This window comes from Solanum lycopersicum, chromosome 4, assembly GCF_036512215.1.
Source record: "Solanum lycopersicum chromosome 4, SLM_r2.1".
In the NCBI taxonomy this organism is placed as follows: domain Eukaryota; kingdom Viridiplantae; phylum Streptophyta; class Magnoliopsida; order Solanales; family Solanaceae; genus Solanum; species Solanum lycopersicum.
This window is the reverse complement of record NC_090803.1, coordinates 48,985,809-49,003,033: the sequence shown is the minus strand read 5'-3', so window position 1 is coordinate 49,003,033 and position 17,225 is coordinate 48,985,809. Positions and strand designations below refer to the sequence as shown.

The 17,225-nt window shown below is 32.2% G+C and overlaps 1 protein-coding gene and 1 long non-coding RNA gene across 3 annotated transcripts; both read left to right on the top strand.

Annotated features, from left to right (window-relative positions):
- Positions 1-1,553: 1,553 nt before the first annotated feature.
- LOC112941369 (uncharacterized) lies at positions 1,554-7,079 on the top strand. Of its 2 annotated transcripts, none has more exons than XR_003246542.2 (3): positions 1,554-1,909; positions 5,954-6,513; positions 6,806-7,079. It is a non-coding gene; the product is annotated as an uncharacterized lncRNA (long non-coding RNA). The 2 variants fall into 2 exon arrangements; XR_003246541.2 differs by having other exon boundaries at positions 1,587-1,909; positions 5,954-6,688.
- Positions 7,080-13,596: 6,517 nt separating this feature from the next.
- Positions 13,597-14,966, top strand: LOC138348143 (uncharacterized). Its single transcript, XM_069296753.1, has 2 exons — positions 13,597-14,113; positions 14,434-14,966. The coding sequence occupies exons 1-2, from the start codon at positions 13,597-13,599 to the stop codon at positions 14,964-14,966; spliced, it is 1,050 nt and encodes a 349-aa protein (XP_069152854.1).
- Positions 14,967-17,225: the final 2,259 nt, after the last annotated feature.

Sequence of the window (17,225 nt, the reverse complement as noted above, 5' to 3'; positions counted from 1 at the left end):
AGAAGTTCCGTTTACAGGGAATGACTTGTAGGGGGAGAAGAGTCCTACTGCGATGTCAATGGAGCAGTAAACATAGCATCAACATTTAGCAAGAGCAGAGTATGTTATGAGGAAACTGTTAGGACCGAAAAATAAGCAGGTGTAAACGCGGAAGCTAGCAAAGCAAACCTCGAAAGACCACGAGTAAGAAGACAATGAGAAATATACCAAAAGACACAAAGATTTAACATGGTTCGGTCAATCGACCTACGTCCACAAAGGAGATGAGCAATCCACTATAAATATGAGAGTATAAAATACAGAGAGAAACAACCTCAACCAATTCACTCAGAATACATGGGAGGTTCACACAAGTGATAACATATCAAGCTTGTGACCCACAAATTCTCCCTCTAACCAAAACTCTCAAAACCTTAAGACTACATTGTGAATGCTGATTAAGTTAGAAGGAACATGCCTCTATTTATAGAGTCGTAAACTTTTTCCTACCAGAAAAAGATTAATCAATCCAAAACCTTTTCCTAAAAGGAAAACCTATTTATGATAAGAAATTTAAGGCAAATAAAACCCAACAGAAACTACCATCCACAAAAGGTCAACATAAGAGATGAAATTAATATTATACTATAAATGAACCTGCAGCCACACTTAAAGAAAAGGTGTTGTGCGGAATTTGAGATAATACGAGAAAATATAAACGCGAAAAACAAGACAACAGATTTACGTGGTTCACCAATAAATTGGCTACGTCCACGGGAAGAGAGGGAGCAGTTTTATTATGGAGAGGCAAAAACAGAATTACAGAATAGGGTTTCCCATAGCGTCTATATATAGTGCTAAGCTACGCCCTAACAGGCTTGAGCCCAACATACAGAATCAACAGAAAATTAAGGGCCCAATACAACAACATTGTATACCGTCGGCCCGGGGGCGTCTCCGCCCCCCCGGACCCCCAGGCCAGGGGGCGCGTCGCCCCCCTGGACCCCCCGACTCGCTGACCGGTCAGCGAGACCCCCGTCCTTTCTGTTTGTAGCGGGTCCGATTCAAGGCATTCAACAAAAAGGGAATTTCTAACAAAACATGATTACGTTTAAAGAAGTAAACAAGGTTTAGAATCGATATTGTTCAAATTTTAAGAGAAATCGAACTCTCGAAACAACAAGATAATGTAGAGAATTTCTAAGATGTAACACATGCGCCTAAACTTGAATGACACTTAGCAATAGAGAACAAACAAAATTAGGCTAATGTCTAATGAAATCGTGTTGCAGAATTTTTGACCAAAATTAGCCATTCTATAAATCAATTCACCAAAATAATATGTTTTTAATTTTTTTACAAAACTAGTATAAACGTGGTTCACAGTAACGTTTTATACTTTATTTATTTTAAAATTTTTTATTTTATTTTAAAAAATTTAATGAGAAAAGGGACGGACTGCTAACGACGTTAAATAATAATACGTAACTGGAAATTACTTTTTAACTCTAATACGTTATTGGAAGAACGTTTTAAGCATATATCATTTACTCTTGCACTAGAACAAAAAAAATACCCAATTTAGTTATATTAAAATTGGGGAAGAAAACCCTCCAAGTAAACCCACTTCATTCTCCAAACCTACCTTCAAGTTACAGGGGATAAAATTAAGAAGAGAACTCACATCAAGTCTCGCTTCAAAGGCACAATGAAGTTGATGAATGCTGTATCTGAAGAGTGCACGAATTTGGAAGACCAATTCATCTTCTTGCTCTTCCATTGATGCTTAATCTTTACTCGATTTGAAATTGTTTTGCTCTATACAAGAGATTTGAGAGTGTTGATCGAGTATTGTAGTTTAAACACACTGCAAAAGATTGGAGGTGAAATTTCAAAACTTTGAAAACGTCTGTAGATTTGCTTTAAAAAGGTAAAAAAACTTTGATAAAGAAGAGTTCTTTTTGTGATTCAGGTAATTTTGTCATACATTGATTGATTTAGTTTATCTTATAGTTGATGAATTTGTTATTTTTCTTTTTGTTAGAAAATGACATTTTAGTTTTGTTTTTCCTCTTTTTATGATAACTAACAAAATATTAGTGGTAGCAACAGTTTACTGCTTCCTTGTGCTCATGTGAAGTTGATTGTTTCAATGTCTTTTTGGGCTGCCTGTTGTTCTTTAGAGTGTCATTTGTAGCTATCCTTTAAAAAGTTTCAGAAAAAAATTTCGCTGGTGTATAGTGTCTACAAATTTATTGTCTAAGAAGTGAACTTTCTCCTAAGATAAAAAATAGTGAATAGTTTAGACCCCCACTTGTGGGATTACACGAGGTATATTGTTGTTTTTCTAGCAGCAACATATATAGCGCTAACCTCAAACTTCTGTCAACTTCAAACTTTGATATTTTTCAGCTTATAAGACATGGTGCTGCATTATGAACTCTTATAAAGTTGTACTTCTTTTTTTTTTCTGTTTTTTTGTCTCACTATCTCATTAAAAGAAGAAATCTCTCCCCTTTTCTTCCGCCTGGCTCTTGGTGGACCCTTTTATTTTGTTTTTCGAAATACCCAGATTGAAAATCCAATGAGCTGATGGTACCTCCAACATTGTGATCCATATGCATCCCTAGGTCCTTGACAAATTTTTCCATGGGATTTAACAGAAGTGTCTAATTCTATTTCTTCTTGAGTAAAACTAGAAAAAATGTGATTAAGGAAGATAGACAAAGTAATGCTCCATTCAGTTTTAATGCAAAATGATACGTGTGGGAGGAAGCTCTTTCAGAATCCAAAATTAGAGTTGATATCCAAACGTCCTCCAGGACCTAGAATAGCCTGTCTGTATCTACAATAACCAGCTGTAGCATTTCCCTAACAAATCATTGAAAAGTTAGCACACTCAAGATTTCAAGTAAACGAAAATTATGAAGACATTTAACTAACCAGCAAATGATTCTTGACTTGCAGAATAGAACCAAAAGTAGAGCAAATGAAAAATTTATGTTCACCTGATCAATTATAGGGAGATATCCACCAACATCAGGTAGAATGGTACCATTAGGAAGTATTCCACCTTCACCTCCCACGTCAACAACAATATCGTCACGTCCTATCATGTAAAGCATATCATACACTTGATTTACAACATGTCCTGCATCATTCCATCCATGTGTGCTAATAGTTATTGCCTGCATAAAAAAAATAACTCTCAATATACGAAAATACATCTCTTCAAAGTTATATTACATTTCATGACATGCTTTGAACAAAAAAAAAGAAGGCAAACCTTTAAGTCCATTTGTGATGTGTTAAGTTTCAAAAGGTATAAAAGAGCAAAGAAATCATCAGTATCCATATCTGTATCGACAAGAATTCGATGACCCTTTACTCCATTTTACCAACAATATTAACACCATTGTTAGCATTGCAACAAGTTCATTTAGCAACAACATCTTCTCTTTCTCCTTCATCACAACTTTGCTTCTGATTTTCTTCAAACTATTAGTTATTAATAGGAATAAACAGAAAGGGCTGTAAATTAACAGAAGGAATGTTTAAGGGATTTTATAGACACAATAAATTCTTTTATATAATATTAGTATCAATTTAAATGATCAATGGGGTACAAAGTAACACTTTGCTCAACAAAGTACAAATTTTGTCTGGGATATATAAATTTGAATTCGCGCCGAAAAGTTAAAAGTGATCCCTACTTTGTTTTAGGGCTCTTCAAATCTTTCTTTTTTAAATTTTTACGCCTATTTTTGCTAAAAGAAATTGTAGGCCAAAGTATTCTTATTGATGACCTAATTTTGTGTGATATCTAAGTTTAGAGAATTTTTACTGTATAGGTTTGGTGAGAATAAAAATATGTCTCTTACAACATTATTATTGGTTTTAAAACTGAATTTATGTATCTATTGACATAAGTTTTCAGGAATTAAGTTATGTCTTTTTACTGTATAACTTGGTGAATTATGAATCAAACATATGACTCTATTAGCAAAGTTTTTTAAGAATTAAGTTACATAACTTGTAATTACATATGATACAAAATAGGGAAAATACCCAAGTACCCCCTCAACCTATGCCTGAAATCCTAGAGACACACTTATACTATAGTAAGGTCCTATTACCTCCTGAACTTATTTTATATGTAATTTCTACCCTTTTTAGCCTACGTGGCACTAGTTTGAAAAAAAAAGTCAACCATCGTTGGGCCCACAAGATAGTGCCACGCAAGTTAAAAAGGGGTAAAAAGTTACTAATAAAATAAGTTCAGGGGGGTAATAGGACCTTAGTATGGTATAAGTGTGTCTCTGAGATTTCGGACATAGGTTGAGGGGGTATTTGGGCATTATCCCTACAAAATATAAATTTATGCTGTAATTTTTTTCAATGATAGAGATATTTTCGGTACTTTAGCTCTTAGTATATATTTTCTTGTGTTTTTTTGTATCCTCTGACATCCTAGATGTATTATGTCATGTAGGATACGTGTGTCTACTTGTTCAATTTTATAATATTTTAAGTACTTACTTGTGCACATTCAAAGTTGGAGGACATAGTTATTCGTTAGCGCCAAGTTAATGGTCGTATTATGCCTATCTTTTTATCTTAGGATGTACCAGAGATAAATGGTGAGTAATCTTTAGGATTTTCGATCACAAATGCTAAAAGATTCTAGCAATTCATCAAAATTTGTGGTCAAAATTGTAATGATCACCATAACTTGGTATCAAGATAAGTCTTGTGACTGAAGTTTACTAATGATTTGAATGTTGTATTGTTAACAGAAAGTGTTGCCCAATATAAAATACAACATTCAGGTGGTCCACTGTTGGAATTTCTGTGACATGATTCTCATTTCGGAAAAAAAATGATACCTCACTCATTTAAGCCTTTTAGACATTGAGCTCACATATATGATAAGAAATTATATGTACTTGAAACTATATTTGAATGAAGATATTCAATTTTTTCAATAGTTGCGAGTTGCGACTCTTATAGTAAAGCTTATATTTTAATTGATATGATTGAAAATTTTGTCGATGAAGTATGTGAGGAAAGCTTCTAAGTTACGTTGTATTCTTACTTCTGTATATGTATTTATTTTATGGTTGCTGATAATGCATACCAATTGGATCCCGGTCCACTTGATCCGTCTGTATTAACTGGACAACTCACTCATAGGTCACGAGATATATGGATAGGGAATGATAATATGATTTTGAACACAAGGAAATGTGATGGGAAGTTTTGGGACCAAGTAAATGAACATCCCATTCATCCACGAGTCCTAGATGTGATTAAACTATCTGGATTATATGGTGTTTATAGGTCTCATAGGCCTGTTATTAATCGTAGCTTAATCACTGCACTAGTTGAGAGATGGCGGCCTGAGACTCATACATTTCACTTTAGGACGGGTGAGAGTACGATCACTTTACAGGACGTGGAGATATTGTATGGCTTACCCGTGAAAGGTAATCCGGTAGTTGGGTATGAGCCACAGATGTCTGTTGTGGATTGACAAAATATTTGTCAAAGATTATTAGGTTTTAGTCCAAAACCTTAAGACTTTAAACATAGTAGTCTCCAGGTCTCTGGATTTATGGATATGATTTCTCCAGTTAGCAAAGTCACATATAGCTATAGAGAAGGTAGCGTGGTGGTTCCATTATCCGCGGAATTTGAACAATATGACCATTGATCCCTTGGGTAGTTGGTTATTAAAGAAGTTAGATATTAGCTTAGTAATTGTTGGAGCATAAATGATTTCTTCCAAACTATAGCTAGAATCTAGATTGTTGAGTACTGTTTTTCTTGTTCCAATATTTTCCCTTTAGGTGGATGTATTCGTATATGGACTTTTCATTTTTATTCGAGTCATGTTCAAAAACATCTTAGATATTTGATTTTCTGTCAAATTTTATTCGATGGACTGAATGGGTTAATTTTAAATTTTGGACAGGTGCGTCATATTCATTTGATGGTTTTAATAAAGCAATATCACTCGGTGAAAATCCAGCAATGGAGGATTTTTACGGGTTTCGTGCAATGGTGCGGGATGAAGGATCTAATTGTTTGGCATATGTGCAAGAGGCAGATAGGATTCATGTTCAAGCAAATTATAGAAGAGAGGAGCTAATGTCTGACCATTTGCATCCTCCTATTCGTCGGCGAGGAAAATGTGGTGTTGCGGGTAGGAAGGTACGTGCTGTTGAGAGAGGTCGAGCACCTATTGAAATGGGTGAAGATGATCAAACCACACAAGATTCCCAAGCAGTCTCAAATTATGAACCAACATTGAGATTGTGACGTACATGACACCACAGACTCCACAAATATTAAGGAACCCAAGTCTTTCAACACTTGGAAATGTATTTGGTAGTAATCAACCTCAACATTTTGACAACGCCCCAAACTTTGTGGATGGTGATGAGTTGGAGAATGCAAATCAAGGTGCAAGCCAAGGTGGTGAACCATCGGTGAAGAAAAAGCGTACAATCATTCCTTAGCTTTGTGGGACTGGTATGTTAAAATCTTCAAATTATTCTTTGAATAAGTGTTCCTTTTTAGTTGAATAACTGAAAAATTGTTCCTACTTTTACGGAGTCATTATCTTAATCAGCACGGCCAAAAGAACAAAATAAAAGTTTCTGTATTGACAAAGAAAAAAGGCTAAGGATGAATCATGTGGTTCCAAGTGAGTTCTAATCAACATGAAGAAATTTTTTTTGTAATTTTTCTCTTGAGATGCATTACTTTACTTTCAGAATGGTGTATAGCTTCAATTTTTAATAATTTGAAATTCATATTGCAGATTGATATAGGAAGAAAAAGAAGATAACTTGGAGCTCATTTTTCACTCTTTTTGCCGATTGAAAAAGTTCTGCTCATTTTTGTTCTTCTTATGTAAAAATTAAGTCTAGTTTTTTGAAACTCCAGCAAGAAACTCCATTTTTGTGGTTAATATTTTTTCACTTAACTTTGTATGGTGTCAAGTATTTTATTATGTGTAATTTTATGTATTTTGTACTGCTGACCATGTTTGAGGTTGACATATTAACTAATACCAAATAGATGCAGTTGACTATTAATCAAGAAATTTGGTTACATGTATATGTTGCATTTGATGGTGTTTGAATATTTCTTTAAATTGATTATTGAAGTTTATGGTTGCAAGTTATTTAAAAGTTGGCTTCAGTTGCAGAAACTTGATTGTTATAATTGGGCGCATTTCTATGGGGAGCTTGAAGAGCAAAGTGAATATTATTTGGTGCATTGACATAATGAGCAGTAGAAGGAAGAGAGAGCATGGATAACTGACTTGTATAATTGTTGATATTAGAAGTAGAAGATGCACTTCCATCAGAAATACTACTAGTGTTGTTGAAAGCTATGGTAAAAATAAGTCATCTTTTTAAGTAATAAATAAGAAAATATTTGAAAGCTATGGTAAAATTAATAACACAATATGATATATTGACTTGACTTATTTAATTCATACCTTTGTAAATATTGTTTCAAAATTGAGCTACACAAACAAAATTTTGAATGAATACTGTTGGAGTGTATATAACATTTGTTTCAACAAGGTTCATTTTATAACCATTTTCGTCAGTAAAAAAAAAATGAAAAAATTGACTTTAACATAGTGTCGTAAGTGATAGTCACAATTTAATGTAGAAACGTGATCAGCGGTAACGTTTTATGATCTGTAAGAATCCAATGTAGCAGGATTTTATTCTTAATTCGATGCCCCGTGATTAAATTTACATAAAACGTGATTGACCGTTACGTTTTATATAAGAAACGTGATTATCAGTTACATTTTATAATCTGTAAAATACAGGATTCGATTCTTTAATTGAAGAGCCCGTGATTGGATAAAATGTGTCTATTGTACTAAAATATAAAACGTTACTTTTGAAAAACGTTTTAGCTCTAAAATGTGATTCGAGATAACGAAGTATAAAACGTTATTGTCAATAACGTTTTATTTCTATTTGCTCCGTGAACTTTTGCTTTATTTTCCATTAATTTTTTTAAAATAAAAAAAGCATAAAATGTTATTGTGAACCACGTTTATACTAGTTTTATAAAAAAATTTTTTTTAAAAAAACTATTTTGGTACATTGATTTATAGAATGACTTATTTTGGTAAAAAATTCCAGAACTTGAAAGCAGCAATATGACATGTCTTATGCTTTTCTTAGCCGATTCTAACTCGAGTTTACATTAAGGATATGAGCAGCTGAAATACAAGAGAAACGCAGCCAGCATTCGAGTTATGTGAGGACATAAACAAATTGTAAGAGTATAGGCTAATAAGAGAGTTCAAAATAACAGACCGACAGGATTCAAACAAAGAGTGATGAAACAGAGCTACATAATTAGCACACTCAAAGTGGAGATCAAGTGAATGTCAAACCATTGCAGGCAAAGCAAGGCAGATATTTGGTTAGTTATAGGGATACAAAATCAAGTTAATGAGTATAATGACCAATATATAACATTCAAACAACTCCACTAATGTTTGACTCACGCTTACTGCCCGGAGACTTATGAGAAAATGAGATTAAAGCAAACACTAAAACAGGAAAACCAAATACTCGTAATAACAGACTCTATACCAAGTGTTGAACACATAACAACCACATCGAAAAAAATGTAAGAGGAAAACGAAATTGCCTTTCTGGGGGGCAGCAAACTAAAGCTTAGACGTTAAGGATTCTGACTTCAAACTTCCTCAAACTCGAATTCAAATTCAAAAATAGGAGGACAAGAAGATGCAATTTTTATACTCAAAGCAATGAAGTGTTGCAGTTCATTAAAATGTTCTTCTCAATCGTTGTTCGTTTTTTCTTATATATAAAGAAGCACAATCCATGTGCTCACATATGTGACATACACGGATTGGCCGGTTAAAGGAGATATGGATTGCCAAAATTTCTCAAATTAAAACCATTTAAATTATAACATCTTCTTTATTAAATAATCATATTTATTAAATTAAAAATGATTATTTTGCAAGATTATCTAATTTGATAAAATTAGTCACTCCTAAAATTAAATTAATATAATTTAATAGCTTATTATTTAATTAAGATTTTAAATTTGAAACAAATGTATGAAAAATATTTATTAAGAATGACATTTATTTTTTTGAAAAATGAGAAAGTAAGTAGTAATATATATATATACTAGTTAATTAACTCGCGCTTCGCGCGGTCATAAAAAACATTGCATTGAACTTGCAAATAATATTTTACTATTATTCATACATTAAAAATAATGAAATATAGCTTTTAAAAATATTAGTAAAATCTCAAAATTAATTTGATTATTTGTCATCATCACGTAACTCAATAATATCTAATGAATGAGTTATTCACGAAATAATAAATCATTAGTTCTTTAATCAACATTAGAAGAAAAAGAAAGAAGAAAATAAGAATATATATATATATATATGCACACACACACACACACACACACACAAAGGCATTCCGTTGAAAAGTGATATAAAATATTTATCAAATTGATGTAGTAGTATTTATAAGGAGATCAAATCCAAATCAATCTAGTTTGAGAAATACGCCACAAATGGTCCTCGAATCATGAATATCTTATGAGAGATGAATCAATAGATAAATATCTTATGAGATTTGAATCAAGGGAAAAACAGAATTGTACCAGCACTATGTTTATCAATAAAATTATATTTCTTCATATTTTCTTGTGATTGCAATTTATTTTCTATCACCTTAAACTTTGTTGCAAACAAATTGGCACGCCATGTGTGACCAAATTTATCCTTCATCTTTTTTCTCACAGATCAAATATGCAAATATGATGTTACAAAACCGCAATGGAATAATGAGTACTTCAAGCCTCATCATTGAGTTTCAACAAGTCTACACTCCGACAAGACTTGAAGCAGGGGCAGTTGTAGACTTTGAAATTTTGTGGGACTTTACACGACGTGTTTAATTCGAGTTGAGACTCTACAATGTGTTCAATTTCAACTAAAATTCTTGGAGGCTACTCAAAACACTAGTTCATGGCCTATATAAATAGTATTCTATTCCTTTGAAAAACATCTTGAATATTCTACAAATTCATGAGATATTCATAAGGAGATCAAATTCAAATCATCCTAATTTGAGAAATACGCTACAAATGACCCTCAAATCATGAATAAATATCTTATAAGAGAAGAATCAATGAATAAATATCTTGGAAAAAGACATAAATTCCCCCCTAAACTTGTTACGAAAAGTCAGTTACATGCTTATACTATTGTGATGAACTATTACACACCTAAATTACTTAAAAATGAATTTCTTTCAACCTTGACGCACATAGACCAGTCACATGATGAGAAAGTGTTTCACACTCGCGCCACGTGATCATTATGTCACTACCACATCAATAATTACATCAGATTTTTGAAAAAAAAATCCATGTCACCCAATTTCTTCTTCTTTCCTATACACCATCAAGCCAACCATTAAATTACTACCATTGTTGCTATTATCATCAAATTCACTTCTCCACCATCATCGATTTTCACCACCCATAATCAAATTCACCACTGAAATCTTCGCACAACCATTGTCATCATAAAAAATCGATAACAAATATCATAAATTTAACTAATTAACCATCAAAACCATATCAGTATCATTGAAATTCATCATAACCATAATCATAAATTCACCATCCACATCAAAATCACGATTTTCATTGTCAATTTCGAAATTAAAAGTCATACCACCACAAATTTTTCACCCATCACCAAACCCACCAAAAAAAGTTATCACAATACACAAATTTCATTCAAGCTCAAAGAGGAGAATTGTGAAAATTTGTAATTTTTTAATTGTAAAGATCTTAGTTAGAAAATTGAAAATTAGTGTTCGATTTACTATTACTAATTTTTGGAAATAAATCTAGAGAGGATCTTCTAAGAGAGAAGAAGGATATATGAACATACATTAAAAAATTGAATTTCATGCAAAAACCCAAAAACTTTTACACACACAAAAAAGCAAGATCTGATTTTTTTTGAAATTTCAAATGCTCACAATCAACAAAAAGACAAAACAATAAATTGAATAATCCATTCTTGACTTGATGAATTTAATATGGAAATAGTGTTTGTGATAAGAAAAAAATTGAGCAAGAAGAAAGGTAGGGAAACATGAAGGAAAAGGCTGGGGGTGGGAAAAAAATTGCCCTTTTTTTTTAACCAAACAAGTTTTTATTTTAATTTTTATATAATTTTATTTCCATGTCAGCTTCGACTGTGGTATTGAATTCACTTTTGAGTAGTATAAGTGTGTAATGGGTCGCCTTAGTAGTTTAAGTTTGTAATTGACTTTTCGATACAATTTCTTGGGTGAGTTCATGTCTTTTCCCTAAATATCTTATAAGAGAAGAATCCAGGGAGGAACAAAATTGTACCCGCACTATGTTTATCAATAAAATTATGTTTCTTCATATATTATTTATTGTTATTGCAATTTATTTTCTGTCACCTTAAATTTGTTACAATCATTAAAGCTATTTTAAATTTCTATTAGAAAATATAAATCTTAAATAAATTAAAATGTAAATATATAAATTTTCAATCAATATTATATATATATATACATGCATACATACATACATAAACAGAAAATGATCAAAATTGTCCTTAATGTTTGAATTAAGAATCAAAGTGATCCTTGTATTTTAACATGCAACATTAATAGTCCTCCATGTTTCAACAATTGGTATACTTTTTATACCCTTGCAAACGGACGTCAAAAATCTAACGTTGCTTTCTCTTTTACACGTGAGAAAGGTTTCCCGCCAAAACTCACTTTTCCTTTGCCTCTGTTGAACAGACTTCTCTTCCCTTTTTTCTTCAAATCAAACCATATAATCTCGTTTTGTTCTGAATTTCATTAAAAGATTGATCCATTTTTTGAAGCAACTATGTTTTTAAGGCACAACAATGATGGAGAATCAACTCCTACATATGGCGAGAATTTTTTTTCATCTCTATATTATTGTTATTGCTTTTGAGAATTATCAGTTCTTCTGCATCACTTTCTAGTAACATTTTTTTCATGAGATGTTGTAAAAACAAAAGAAAAAAATTGATCCTACCATCAAAAACTATGGTGAATGGTTAAATTTATTTTGATCCTTAACTAGATATCTCGATAAAAAAGTTTTTTTTTTTTTTTTTGTAGAATACACTTTAACCCTCTTATTGATCTGAATCTAGAGATTAGGTTAGTGAATTGTTAGATTCAAAAAAGAAATTACAAAGTATTAAGTTGTAAGAAACTCAGATAGTCTTACTATTCACAAATAGTATTAGGATCAATGGTGAAACAAAAAAAAAAACACTACAGAAATCAGCCAGAGTGGCAACGGCAGTAAATTTGAGTTGTAAGAAGTAATAAGATCCTCCTGCATCTGCAAACGAACTGTCAAATTTGAATACCGGTGGAGGCTTGGAGCTAGCTATGTTAGTTATAGCACTACAAGATGGTGCACCTGGAATGGAATCTGTAGTATCATAGTTCACATAGCTAGCGCACACCAATATCACTGTGATCAGTGATGCATTCTTCAGTAGATGTACTATTTTCTGTTTATATAATTACGAGCATTAAATTTCTTTATTTTCGATGCAGCGGCATTATATTTGATTATTAAGTTGAAGCATTTTCCATAAGTTAGTTTTTCTGTATGCTTTTGTAAACTACAACACCTTATGTAATATATGCTTGTTTTTTTTATTTCAAATCCAGTACTCGAAGATTCATTTGTTAGTGTAAAGTATATCACGGGGGTGTCATGAGACGTATTCCAGACAAACATTACATAATGGCAGCATAGACTATATTGATTATGTTAGTGTGAACACGTTGAATCTTCAGGAGTTTAAAGTGATGGCGGAGATTTGCGGATATGAATCTGATTCAATAACCTTTTGGTACAAGTGTGGAAAGTATGGTCGAAGATGGAGATTGATTTCTACCTATTTATAAGCTTATGCAGTTAGCAAAAGTCTTCGAAAAGAGGATGTGAATGAGATTTACTTCGAACACTTGGACTCTTATTTTAAAATGGACAATGGGGATATACCAAATCAAGAAGTCATTGAAGATAATGACAAGGAACAATTTACACATGAAAATTCATCTGTGATGATTTTTGTAATTTAGAGGCTGATTTATCCGACGACGAGTTAGTCAATGACCATGAAAAGATAAAATAGAGTATTCTGGGTGAAATAGAGCCGATTAGTGTTGAAGTAAAGAAAAAGATGGCAGCAATAGAGGGAGATTCTGATTGTTGTGATTCTAGTGACACAAGAAGTTTGCATAGTGATTCTGAAACTGAGAGCTACGATTATCCTCAATTCAATCCTAAGAGTGATGGAGATGATCCCATTTATGCTCTAGAGTTGACTTTTGGAAGCAAAAGAGAGTTCAAGGATGCTGTAGCAACACATGAGATAAAAAAGGAAAGTATATCAAGTGGAACAAGAATGACAAAGAATTAATCAGGGCAAAATGTATACATGAAAAGTGCAAATGGAAAATTATGGCATCCAAAATGCTATGGGACAAATCATTCCAGATAAAAACATACGATCCTACACATACTTGCAAGGAGAGGCACCATGAAAATAGAACAATCACATCATCCTTCATTGCGAGAAAATACCTGAATGAAATTGGATCAAATAGAAATGATAGCTTGGCTGATTTTAGAGATAGAGTGAATGTTGATCTAAGAGCTAAAGTGACTTTATCACAAGTTAAAAGAACAAAGAATAAGGCCATTTCGATTCTAGATGGTGATATCAAAGATCAATTCAAAATGATGTGGGACTATTGCAATGAAATGGATAGGACAAATCCAGAAAGTACTATTCATATGAAGTTTACTGATAATGAGGTGCCGGGACAACCATACAGGTTTCAGAGAATATACATTTGTTTTGCTGCTTGCAAGTTCGGCTTCAAGGCTGGTTGTAGAAAAGTAATTGGAGTGGATGGTTTTTGGTTGAAGGGTCCTATGTACGGAACTCAATTGTTATCTGCAGTTGAAATTGATGGTACAATAATATATTTCCCATTTGCCACGCCATTGTTGAGAAAGAAAATAAAGAGACATGGACTTAGTTCTTGACTTATTTGGCTAGCGATTTGGATATACATGAGGATGAGGCTAGTTGGACCTTTATGTCCGACAAACAAAAAGGTCTCATTGAAGCTTTTACCATATGTTAGTCATATATTTTGTGTGTTACACCTTCATAACAACTTTAAAAGAGCAGGTCTCGGTAGGTTCTCATTAAAAGGGCACTCTGGGCTGCTGCAAAGGCTACTACTGTGCAACAATTTATTGTATGCATGAATCATATGTTTGAGTTAGATCCAAATGATGCTGTTTGGTGTAATGAAAAAGAACCTAGTCAATGGACAATGGCTTATTTCTCCTCAAATGCTCAATCTGACATGTTATCGAATAATGTGTGTGAAGTATACAATAGCATGATACTCGATACTAGAGACAAGCCAATTTTGACACTTTTGGAGAAATTGAGCTATCTACTCATGGCCAGAATGCCAGCTAACCGGGAGAAAGCAGAACAATGGAATCTAGGTGATGTTTGTCCCAAGATTGAAGATATATTGCTTAAAAATCAAAAGGCAGCCGGAGAATATATTCCTAGAAAGTCAAATAAATGGAACTATGAAATTATAGGAGCTAGTATCATGGATAATTGGGAAGTGGATTTGGAGAAGAGAACATGTAGTTGTAGAAAATGGAGTCTCACTGGAATCCCTGCAAGCACGCAATTGCAACTATTTGGGCTAATCGAGAAGACATTCTTGATCATGTCCATGATTCCTACAAGGTGGAAACATACAGAAAAATATATGAGAATGCAATTATTCCGATGAATGGCCCGCAAATATGGCCAAAATCTAACAAACTCCCCCCCTTGCCTCCAAGGAGCTTGACAAGTATAAAGAGAGGAAGAAAGCAGAAGAAGAGAAGAAAAGAAGCTGATGAAGTAGGAGCAAGTCGGACAACGATGAAAAGGAAACATAAATCTCTGGATTGTAGTACTTGCCACAAGACTGGTCACAACAAAAGGACTTGCAAAACTAAAGATGTGCAGCCTGAAACTACTACTTCTGTTCGTGATAAACTACCTGTACTATCTTGTAACATCATTTTTGAATTATTTCATCATTTAATCAACTTAGCTAATATAAAGTATATATAAATATTTATATATATTGTGCTTTCAGGTTAGACGGAGATGTTTAGAAGTTCAACAACAAAATATGAAACAGAGAGAAGTAGGACAAGGAGAAGAAATGAAATCGTATTGGGAAAATTCACAACAAACCCAACAAAGTGGAGTTACATTATAAATAATACAACTTTTTTTGGGTAAAAAAAAATGGATCATTGTGTGCTTTTCTCAAGTTTAAACTATATTTTGCTATTTTTTCAGTTTCCTTTCTTTTTTGGTGTAGTTTCTGCGCAAACCTGGTGATGTTTGGTGCATTTTGGAGTCTATTTTTGGAGCTTTTCTTGTGCAGCTTTGGAGTCTATTTTTGGAGCTTTTCTCGTGCAGCTTTGGAGTCTATTTTTGGAGCTTTTCTCGTGCAGTTTTGGAGTCTGTTTTCGGAGCTTATCTTGTGCCTTTTGGAGATGTTTAGCTGCTGTTATGGTGATTTTTCATTGCTGTTTTTGGTGCAGTTCTGGTGCAGTTTTAGTGCTTTCTGGTGGTGGTGTTGAAGCCAGTTTAATGTCGATTTAGAGGCTATTGTTATCGATAAAAATATATATAAGAAGATTAAAATTATATAAATATATATGGTAATTGATGTTAAAATAAATTTTATATCTATTTAAATGATATTAATATGCAGTTTATTTTGAATATGTTTATTGTCTCATCTGATCTTCCTTTATTAATGATTTGTTGGTTTTTGTTGATCTTTATCGTTGATTTGATTATTTTATCATGTCTAAACAAAATACTAATTTATATAAAATTAAATCTTAATCGATTTTTAAATTCTTAATCATCAGGATAACCAACATTATTTGAAAGATGTAAAATCAAAATTTTAATTGATTACAAAACCTTTAAAATTACGAAATAATTAAATTATAATTTTCTCATAGAAAATTATTTTTAAACGATAAAAAACCAATCAACATTCAAATTAGGATTTCATAGTTTTATAAGAGTGTATATTTTTTTTAATCAAAAATAAAATAAAATAGTGTACATTAGATAATGATAGACTAAAGAAATTGAATGGAACAAATAATAAGAACACTCGATTAATTGGAATTTTTTCAAAAAAATATGTCGTACTTTTTTTTCTTTGGTATCCTTTTTAACTTGTCAATATCTTTGTCTTTGTCGTCAAATATAGTTAAATTTAATATTGTCCAAAAAATTGGTCAATCATATTATTTTAATTAGATAGCATATATTTGAACTCATTATAAAATTAAATTAAGATGGTGTACAAAATTTAAATTCATTTTATTTTTGGAAATATTAAGCTTTAAAATTAGGATGATGTATAAATTCAAACTCATTCTTAACTTTTTTGAAATATTAAGAAAAGTAATGTGCGTTTTTAGTCCTCCTACTAACAGAGCACAAATAATAGGTTTTAAAAACGGTATTTTTTGTCCCTATATTAAAGCTAATTTCTTATTTTAGTCGTTGTGTTATCTAACTTATCACTATTGACCTTCAACTAACAGATCCGAAAAAGTTAACAGAGATTTTACTGCTAAAAAGAATATCTCGTTCTTCGGTGTATGAGGGAGGGTTAACGCCTATCAAGTTGGTTTTGTTGAAATTGTAGCTCAGATTGATGAGCTTGTTCTTCAAGATAGAAACATGGAAGACTTAGCTTATTTTTCAAAAGAGGGAATTAAAATGAAATATTCAAACTATTCCTTTTAGCAGTGAACCCTCTGTTAATCTTTTTTGAATTTGTTAGTTGAAGGATCAAAATCACTCACTTGATATAATTGAAGGTTAATACTGCTGAGTTGGATTACACAAGGATTAAAATAAGAATATAGTATTAACACAGGGACTAAAACTGCCGTTTCCCAAAACAATATAACAAATTATTAAACACTTCAAAGGACGATTTGGGTGTTAACAATTTAAT